The following is a 10,250-nucleotide window of genomic DNA, read 5'->3' on the forward strand; positions in this document are numbered from 1 at the left end:
GAGCGTGCACGTGACGTCACGTGATATTTGTTTATCTGCCATCTTGGACGGCATGGCCGCGCATAGAACTTAGACGAACCCGTTCTAATTATCAAGTGTGTGGGAGTAGATCTTTCGAGAATGGTTATATCTTGTTCAGCATTTGGTTGTACCAATAGACAGGGCCAAAAGGAGGGCGTGTCATTTTATAGATTCCCCGCAGACGCGGAGAGACGCGCAAAATGGGTGTCCGCTGTGCGAAGAGAAAACTGGTACCCCAGTTCTACCAGCCGAATTTGTAGTGAACGCTTCATATCAGGTAGGTGTAATCTTCTAATTCAATACTCCTAGTACATCTGCTAAGTTGATTTTCGGATTGAATGATAACTGCATACTTAGAAACTAGACAGAACAGTGTTTGTGGCCGTCAGTCCGCTTGATCTTTAACATACATATTTACAACCCTGTCATTATCTGGAACTGAGTTTAGATTTCGAACATTCTTACAATAAAACGTCCTGCATAGTCTCTTTATGATAAACGCCTTAATGCCGCTTACCCGTGAGGTTATCAAGTAGACATTCTTCTTCGGAACCTTCCAGAGGTATAGTTGGGATACCCATCCCGCAACAAAATATTTATAAGCTTCCAGGCTCTTGTAAGCTTTGAGGGCTTTGCCAGTGTAGCACGATTAACAAGAAAATTGTAAATGTCGTGGTAGCCCAGATCGGGCAAATCGCCGGCACCGCAGCTCCGAATTTCCCTGAACAAGGATTGCGGCAAGTTGTACGGATCTGCAATCCCCAACCTGGAACACTTTTCCACGTAACGCTGCCTCACGTCACCTTCAAGATGCTGAACAAACTTAGACAAGTAATCGCGCGATGTAGATGGGGTATTTTCCGAATTTTCTTGGGGATTACTGCCTGGATCCATTACGCTCGCGCAAGGTAAACTATCCTGAAGCCGTCCAATATGGCGGAGTAAACACGGACGGGTCACGTGACTGCACATCCTCTATATCCGAAGATTGTTCTCCAGCTGCAGCTGCGACTCATTCCAGAACTGGGTATTTTGCCAGAAATGGGTAATGTTGACGATATAAAAAGCAAGGACCAGCGCAAGAAACAGTGTGAACGTGTCGCTCCATTGTGAAAGTCTAAATTGGCGCTTATTTCCACCGGAAGATGACAAAACGTCATTAAGATCAATTCGGTTCGTTTGCATGTGTGAACGCGGACCACACGCAGTCTGTATGCTACAATGTAACAATTTTATTGCCTGATGCAGACCAAATAATCGAACTAGTGGTGTGAAAGCGCCCTTAAGTAACAACCAGGAGCAGAATCTGGAAATCAAATATGTAAATGTGATGTTTGACACCACAGCGGTGATGAGTTCTGGACTCTGATTGGTCAGAAGGTGTTGATTAATAACTACTAATTAACTGAGCGTGAGATCTTTATGGGAAAATATCAGACCTACAGCTCACTCCATACTGTTAAGACCTCTGTCTGATATTTTCCTGCAAAGACCGAGCAAGCAAAGTTAATTAGGAGTTTATTATCTGCCTTTTTTTTTAATTTCTAAGATTAAAACACGATTATAACGATGCGTGACGCTGTTTTCAGTCACATCATATTTGAAGTTCATTTCCCTCTGCAGCCTTTTCAGGGGAATAAATTTCACTTCCTGACGCTCTTCATCGCTCATTTCTTGAATAACTCAGTGACGCCGGTTTGTCTTTTGTGTTTTGTCCGTTTTTCATTCCGTTTGATTTCCAATTAATCTTTTTTTTGTCATTGTGTTTGTGTTTTTTTGCAACACTGAAAGCCAGCACCTTCGAAAGAAACTCTGTAAATCACCCACAAGCATTACGGGAAAATTCTGCCCACCAAGGAACCAACCAGAGCACACGATTTTACCGGAAGTCGCTCCGTGTCATATAATAATTCTCTCTAACAGCAGCTCTGACTGTAGTGCAGGTTTATTTATAATTAATGCACTCGTTTGAATACATTACGGTTTCTATAGTAACGACTCATTCTCGGGGCGTGTCCAGCAGATCACTATGGTGAAGTTTTCTGTCAGGAGAAGTGTGTGTGTGTGGGGGGGGGGCTTCTGGAAAGAGTTTCCAGTGTGAGCGCTGTGGAAGTCAGAGGTGAAGCTGGAACTTTAAGCACAGAGGAGTTTACACTTCTTTACAGTTTCTGTTAAAGAGAGAGAATAAAGAGGCTGCTGAGGGAACGAGTCTTTACAGCTGCTATAACGTAAGCAACAACAGGAACTCATTTAATTGAATGTAACTATAAATCAATAAAAAAGTATGGCATGCTGCTTTTTAATACATAAACAGAGATAAAGAAAAGGAAAACTTGTGTATAAGATGATTAAAACACTTGGGGATGTGGTTGCTGTTAGAGAAAAAAAATAAATGTCATTACACGCCGATTAATTTCCTGTAACAGCGTGTCCCCAAGAGCTTTACTCCAACCATCTAAACCTGAACGGGTTGGGGAAATGATCCAGGAGAGACGACGGACCTAAATTAATTAATACTGAAGTGAATGATACTGAAATTTCCTGTGATACAGATTATTATTTATTTATTTATTTATTTAGCTTTTGCCATAGGAAGATCTATATATGTACATACATCATGGCATGGGAAACCACAAAAGCTTGCGCCAATTACAGTGGCCCCATTGTACCGAATTTGTCTTTAAACTGTGGAGGAAACCGGAGCACCTGGAGGAAACCCACGTGGACACGGGGAGAACATGCAAACTCCACACAGAAAGGCCCTCGCCGGCCACAGGGCTCGAACCCAGACCTTCTTGCTGTGAGGCGACAGTGCTAACCACTACACCACCGTGACACCCGAAATAATAATATTATTATTATTATTATTATTATTATCATCATCATCATGATCCATGATGGCAGCGCACAGTAGAGCAGCGGCTTCTCGAGCTCCCGGGACTAAGCCCTTTTTTAGCTACTCAGAGGCCGTTTTTAGCGCTAGTTTAGAGCTAATTCAGCGTGTGAAGTACAGCCCAACCGAACTTATGCTCATCAGAGATAGTTCGGTTACTACAATCTCACCGAAGCTGAAATCCGCACTTGGAAGACAGGGGCTCCTGAGGACAACGGAGTGGCGCAGCAGAGTATGGGGAGCGGCCGGCAAGAGGAAACGATGTGCCCGAAAACAAAAGCGAGGAAAACGGGCAGGCACGCTTGCCCAGCTGAAAGCTAGCAGGCCACCAATTCCAACTCTCTTCCTGGCCAACGTCCACTCCCTGGACAACAAGGTGGACTTGTTACGTCTGAGGCTGAGTGTTTCCACAGAGATGAGGAACTGTGCTATCCTTTGCCTCACGGAAACCTGGCTAAATCACAACATGCCGGACTCAGCGTTCCAGATTGACGGCCTGCAGCTCTTCCGGGCGGATCGCGACCACCGGTCAGGGAAGTTATGAGGAGGAGGGCTCTGTGTGTACGTGAATGAAGGTTGGTGTACAAATTGTGGACTGATAAAAGCCTACTGCTCTGAGGCTATAGAACTTATGACAGTGAAATATCGGCCGCACTATCTGCCTCGGGAGTTCACCGTGGTGTTCGTCACCATTGTTTACATCCCACAGGGTGCTAATGCTAATGAAGCGCTACAGGAGCTACATGAAACTATTAGCTCGCTGCAGACTAGGCACCCGGAGGCGTTTTACGTGGTTGCAGGGGACTTTAATCACGTGAAACTGACGGACACTCTGCCCAGGTTTTATCAGCATGTCACCGTACCCACACGGGGAAACAACATTCTGAACTGTGTGTACACCAACATCCGCGATGCATATAGAGCTCTTCCTCGCCCCCACCTTGGCCTCTCCGACCACATCTCCATCCTGCTGGCGCCAGCTTATTGCCCCTTGCTGAGACGGATCAGGCCAACAAAGAAGACTGTCACTGTGTGGCCCAGTGATGCAGCCTCTGTGCTTCAGGACTGCTTCCAGTGCACAGACTGGCAGGTCTTCAGAGAAGCAGCTACATATGAGGGAGAGGTGGACCTGGAGGAATACACCTCCTCTGTCCTCGGCTTTATCTCCAAGTGTGCTGATGATGTCGCCACCACCAGGACAGTAACCTGCTTTCCCAACCAGAAACCCTGGCTGAATGCTGAGGTGAGAGCTCTCCTGAAAGCTAGGGATGCTGCGTTCAGGGCAGGTGAGGCATCAGCACTGAGAGTGGCGAGAAAAGAACTGACGGCAGGCATCAACAGGGCCAGAGCCACATACGCTCGTAAAATTCAGGGGCACCTCACCTCCAACGATCCCCGGAGCATGTGGATGGGCATAAAGTGCATTACGGACTATAGCATCAGAGATGCACAATGCCCAAGGGACCCCTCCCTGCCGGACAAACTCAACAGGTTCTACGCTCGCTTCGAGGATCCTGACACCCCCCGCACTAGACTTACACCACTACCCGGTGACACGCCCCTCTGTGTGTCCACAGCAGATGTGAGGAAGACCCTCAAAGGTATCAACCCCCACAAAGCTGCTGGCCCAGATAACATCCCAGGGCATGTACTGAGGGACTGCGCATACCAATTGTCTGAGGTGCTGACAGACATCTTCAACATCTCACTGTCACTGGCATCCATCCCCACTTGCCTGAAGACTGCCACTATTGTCCCCGTTCCAAAGTGTTCCACAGTGACAGGCCTGAATGACTACCGACCCATAGCTCTGACCCCGGTAGTCATGAAGTGCTTCGAGAGGCTGGTCATGGCACATATCAGAGACTCTATCGACGTCACTGTGGACCCCCACCAGTACGCCTACAGGAAAAACCGCTCTACGGATGACGCCATCTCATCAGTGGTCCACACAGCCCTCACCCACCTGGAGAGCAGAAACTCCTACGTCCGCCTGCTCTTCCTGGACTTCTCCTCTGCTTTTAACACCATCGTCCCACAGACCCTGGTAAAGAAACTCTCCACACTTGGTCTGAGTCACACACTTGGGAACTGGGTCCTGGACTTCCTGACCAACAGACCTCAGACTGTCAGGATCCACAACTTCACCTCCTCCTCCATCACCCTCAGCACTGGCTCCCCCCAGGGCTGTGTGCTGAGCCCCCTCCTGTTCACTCTGCTGACATACGACTGCTCGGCAAGGCATCCCAGCTGTCACGTAGTGAAGTTTGCAGACGACACAGCAGTGGTGGGACGCATCAACAACAATGATGAGTCGGGATACAGAGAGGAGGTGGAACACCTGGTGCAGTGGTGCAGAGAAAACAACCTCTGCATCAATGTGACGAAGACCAAAGAGATGGTGGTGGACTTCAGAAAGGACAGGCGCCCCATCCCTCCCCTGCACATCGGAGGAGTAGCTGTGGAAGTGGTCTCCAGCTACAGGTACCTTGGTGTGCACCTAACCGAGGACCTTACCTGAAACACCAACACTTCCCAGGTGATTAGGAAGGCCCACCAGCGTCTCTACTTCCTCAGGAAGCTGCGGCGAGCTGGGCTTGGGAGCTCAGTCCTGAGGAGTTTCTACCACTGCGCGGTGGAGAGCGTCCTCTGCACCTGCATTACTGTGTGGCACGGCAGCTGCACCGCTGCTGAGAGGAAGGTTCTGCAGAGGATGGTAAAGGCTGCACAGAGGACCACGGGGGGCTGCCTCCCCACCATCTCAGACCTCTACACAGCACGATGCAGGGGGAGGGCCCTCCGCATCATGAAGGACTCCACCCATCCAGCACATGGACTTTTTCAACCCCTCCCCTCAGGCAGGCGGCTGAGGAGCATCCGGAGCAAGACCACCAGGCTCAGGAACAGCTTCTTCCCCGAAGCTGTCAGACTGCTGAACTCCAGCCATGCCCTGTAGTTCCCCCCCCCACCCTCCTATATCCATACACACACACACACACACACACACACACACACACACACACCCTTGACCCCCCCCCCTCCCCACCCCCCATTCCCGTGCACTACAAACACTTTATCCTATAAGTGCAATTGCAATATTAAGGACTCACAAGTGCAATACTAAGGACTACTTTTTGGATTACTTCATACTTGCACACACTTGCACATGCATACTTAGGCTGCTATATGTTAAAACCGGCTTCTTATTTAAGTTTGTTTAGCTTATTTAAATGTCTAGTTTTATATTCTTTTATTTTATTTTTTGTTAGTTTTACTTCATACTTTATATTTTTATATTTTATAGTTCATTTACTGCTCCCAGGACCTGAGTCCTAATTTCGTACCATAAACATGTGAATGTGAGCTGGTATGACAATAAAGCTCCTTGAATCCTTGAATTATTAATAGTAGTAGTGTTATAATAATAATTACTAGTAGTATTAGTATTATTAGTGTTATTTTTAATAGTAGTAGTAGTAGTAGTATCATTATTATTATGTTATATGAGCTAGAGTGCAACATTTTACTTGTGGAATTGACAGAAATATTTACAGTCAAGCCCTGATTCATAAAAAATAAAGAAAAAAGAAAGAAGAAACTTGTACTTTGCCGTATTTTATCATGATATCAACATGGCGCTGATGAATCACCCCGCCCCGGTTTCATATCAAACACAACGTGCAGCGAGACACCAAGAGGCCAAGAGCAAACACACACACACACAGAGGAAGAGGAGGACAGGCAGAGGGGAGGAAGGGGCACATGCAGGTCATTTAAACGCCAAGGCTGAAGGCAGCGACATCATCATCACCCCATCGTCATGGTGACAATGCCTTTTTAACCAATCATTCATATCCAGAGAGCATCGGACCCCTGCGCGTTCCCACATCACTTCCTGTTTGAGAGACACCAGAGGGACAAAGGACTCCAGGTTGGAAATATTACAGTCAAATTAAACACAGTGTCTTCTCCAGTTCCACTGAAACTTTGTTCTTCTGTATTCGTTAAATAAACATGATGATGACCCTGACGTAGCATCAAACCCCTCTCTAAACATTAGCCTTGTGTTCTGATGTCTCTCTCCTTACTCTCCACTCCGAGTTCTTAAAAAAAAAGAAAAAGGAGGGATTTTTTTGTTTAAAAATATATTTATTTTGTAGAAAAAAAGATAAAATGCAGGATGCAGAAATTCGAGGAGAAGCCAGTCATTAAAAAAAAATAAGAATAAAAAGTAAAAAGCAGGAGTCTCAGGAGGCATCATGCAGCACAAACGTGGAGTTTTAGGCTTGGCAGTCTTATTGGGCGTGTCTTATTGGGCGTGTCTTATTGGGCGTAAACATTCACGCCTGATGTTTGAAAATATGACAAGGTGTCAAAATGTCATGGTGACACACTAATGAAATGCGTGTACACACACACACACACACACACACACACACACACACACACACACACACACACACACTCTCTCTCTGATCTGCTTCATTGAATGATTTGATGTTGTTTTATGTTTGGAGCTGAAGTTCACAAAAATTCAACATAAGACACTAAGGAACACGTAATAGGACAAAAATATACACCGCATTAGAACCTTTAAATGGGTTCTCTGTAAGGCAGTAGGGTCTGAGCTTCCTTTTACAGGATTCAACATCAAACCCAGAGATGTTAGAGTTTTAGATTTAACTGCATTTACAGGACTCAGCGCTGTAAAGTGAAGTTCTTACAAAGTATGAAGAACTATCTGGAATATTTACTTTTTTCACTCTCCAGTACGGCCTCTCAGGTGAAACAGTGGTTCATTTGTAAATAAGGCGTGGCTGCATATTAATATACTGAGGCCATTAGATCATAAATCAAAGCAAATTAATATACTGAGGTCAGAAGATACGATTAACAATACAAGATAATTATACAACCCCAAATTAGAAATAGTTGGGATGGTGTGGAAAATACAACTTAAAAACAGAAATCAGTGATGTGTAAATGTACTTTGACTTGTATTTCATTGCAGACAGAATGAACCCGAGATATTTCATGTTTTGTTGGTCAACTTCATTTCATTTGTTAATATCCACCCATTCCTGCGTTTCAGTCCTGCAGCACATTCCAATAAAAGTTGGGACGGGGAAAACAGGGCCAGTAATGAGGTACAACAATGACGATGTGAAGCAGGTGATGTCAACAGGTGACTGTAATCACGATTTGGTACAAAATCAGTCTCCAGGAAAGGCCGAGTGTTTGAGGAGTAAAGACGGGCCGAGGATCTCCAGTTTAGCAACAAATGCGTGAGAAAATTATTGAAATGTTTAAAAACAATGTTCCTCAAAGAAAGATAGGAAGGGATTTGGATCTTTCACCCTCTACGGTGCAGAATATCATTAAACCATTCAAGGAATCTGGAGGAATTTCAATGCGTAAAGGACAAAGGGCTCAAGCCTAATCTGAACCCCCGTGATCTCCGATCCCTCAGACGGCATCAAGAACCCTCATTCATCTACAGCTGATAGAACCACATGGGCTCGGGATCACTCTGGAAAACCTTTATCAAGTTACAGTACAGAGTTACAGCCACAAACACCAGTTACAACTTTGGTGTACAAAAAGGAAGCCTTATGTTAACGGTGTCCAGAAGCGCCGTCGACTTCTCTGGGCTCGGAGGCGTCTGGGATGGACCATCACACAGTGGGAACGGGTATTGTGGTCAGACGAATCAGTGTTTCAGGTCTTTTTTGGAAGAAATGGACGCCGTGTGCTCTGAAGAGGAAAAGGACCATCCAGACTGTTACAGGAACGAGTCCAAAAGCCAGGGTGTGTCATGGTATGGTGTTGGGTCAGTGCCCTTGGCGAAGGTAACTTACACTTCTGTGATGGAGCATTAATGCGGAAAAGTCCACTGAGATTTTGGAGCAACATCTGCTGCCTTCAGGACGACGTCTTTTCCAGGGAGATTAACAAGACAACACAAAACCACATTCTGCTCACATTACAAAGGCGTGGCTGTGGAAGAAGAGGGCGTGTCCCCTCTGTCCCCAATAGAGAATGTGTGGAGAATTTAGAAATGATAAATATGACAGTGACGACCCTGAACTGTTCCACACTTTAAGACCTGTTTACAGGAAGAACAGGACAAAAATAACACCTGATACACTTCATCACTTGGAGTCTTCAGTCCATAAACAGCTTTTAAGTGTCGGGAGAAGGAACGGGAACGTTATAAAACATTATAAACATTATAAAGTGGGAAATGATTTACTGTAACAACTTTATCTGATCTGAGATTGTTGTTAAGCCACAAAGTGATGCACTGAGGCCATGAGAGAATGTAGATGTTAGAGATCATGGTTAAGTGATGATTAGTGATGGTTAAGTGACATTTTGAGGTCTTTGAGGATATTTATTACTTTAGAGTTGTAACTCACAGCGCCACCTGTGGTGAAATACTCAATAAAACACAACCCAGAACACGATCGGTGTGAAAAATGAATATTTTCAGTGAGTGTCCTCGTTTGTTTTATTGACAGATGTTGTGTGTAAAGATTTTTATTCAGCATGAAACCCACGTGTGAATTTAAAAAACTCCCAACCTGAAATTTTCTGTCATTCTGAAGATGAATCGGCACAAACCACACAAAATAAAGGTGCACATTAACAATTAAAGTTGTATTTCTTTCTCAAATTTTCACAATTTGAACAGCCAATTTCCGTCAGAAACCCGTCTGCCGTAATCCTGAACACGAGTCGGGGTGAAGTTAATGTGTGTGGCAGAGGTGGACTTTAGCCACTGATCTGGAATCAGTGATTTATTGCAGACTGCAAAGCCTATCAAAAATGTATTACGACCATTTTTGATTGTTTCGATAGATTGTTTTTTTTAAAAGGAAAGAAATTAATCTGAAAAAATAAAGGTATCATTTCTCCAGCATCTGCTTTTCATAAAAAAGGCCTAACCAAAATAAATCAAGCAATAATAATAATAATAATCGAGAGTAGTCGTTTGCACGAGCGTGAGAAGCAGCTCAGCCTTCGTGTTTAAACGCTTTCTCACCTGGTATGACAGAAATAGTTTTGAGAGCTCGCAGAACCCTGAAGGTTCTCAGGGCGGACACATTCCCGAGGTCCACAAACTCTGTTATATATCTGTAACAAGGGAGGATCACACACAGAACAAACACGATGACACAACACACACAACACAACACACACGACACTACACACAACACAGCACTAAAACCAGCACCAGCACGGACCCGGGAGAGGACACGTCACACACAGGCCTGTCCAACGGGAGGAGGAACACCAGCACCAGCACACAACACCACAGAACAGAACAGAAGAG

At 45.2% G+C, this 10,250-nt stretch overlaps 1 protein-coding gene across 5 annotated transcripts in view; it reads right to left on the reverse strand.

The window, feature by feature from the left end:
* Positions 1-10,250, reverse strand: part of scn8ab (sodium channel, voltage gated, type VIII, alpha subunit b) — a 140,280-nt gene that overhangs the window by 105,729 nt on the left and 24,301 nt on the right. For 2 of the 5 annotated variants that reach the window (XM_060920257.1, XM_060920255.1), the window contains exon 5: positions 9,960-10,051. The exons of the other annotated variants lie outside the window; for them this stretch is intronic. In XM_060920257.1, the coding sequence (XP_060776240.1) occupies positions 9,960-10,051 (92 nt within the window). The remainder of the gene's footprint in view (positions 1-9,959; positions 10,052-10,250) is intronic. 5 annotated transcript variants of the gene reach the window in all.

This window comes from Neoarius graeffei, chromosome 4 (genome assembly GCF_027579695.1).
Source record: "Neoarius graeffei isolate fNeoGra1 chromosome 4, fNeoGra1.pri, whole genome shotgun sequence".
NCBI classification, from domain to species: domain Eukaryota; kingdom Metazoa; phylum Chordata; class Actinopteri; order Siluriformes; family Ariidae; genus Neoarius; species Neoarius graeffei.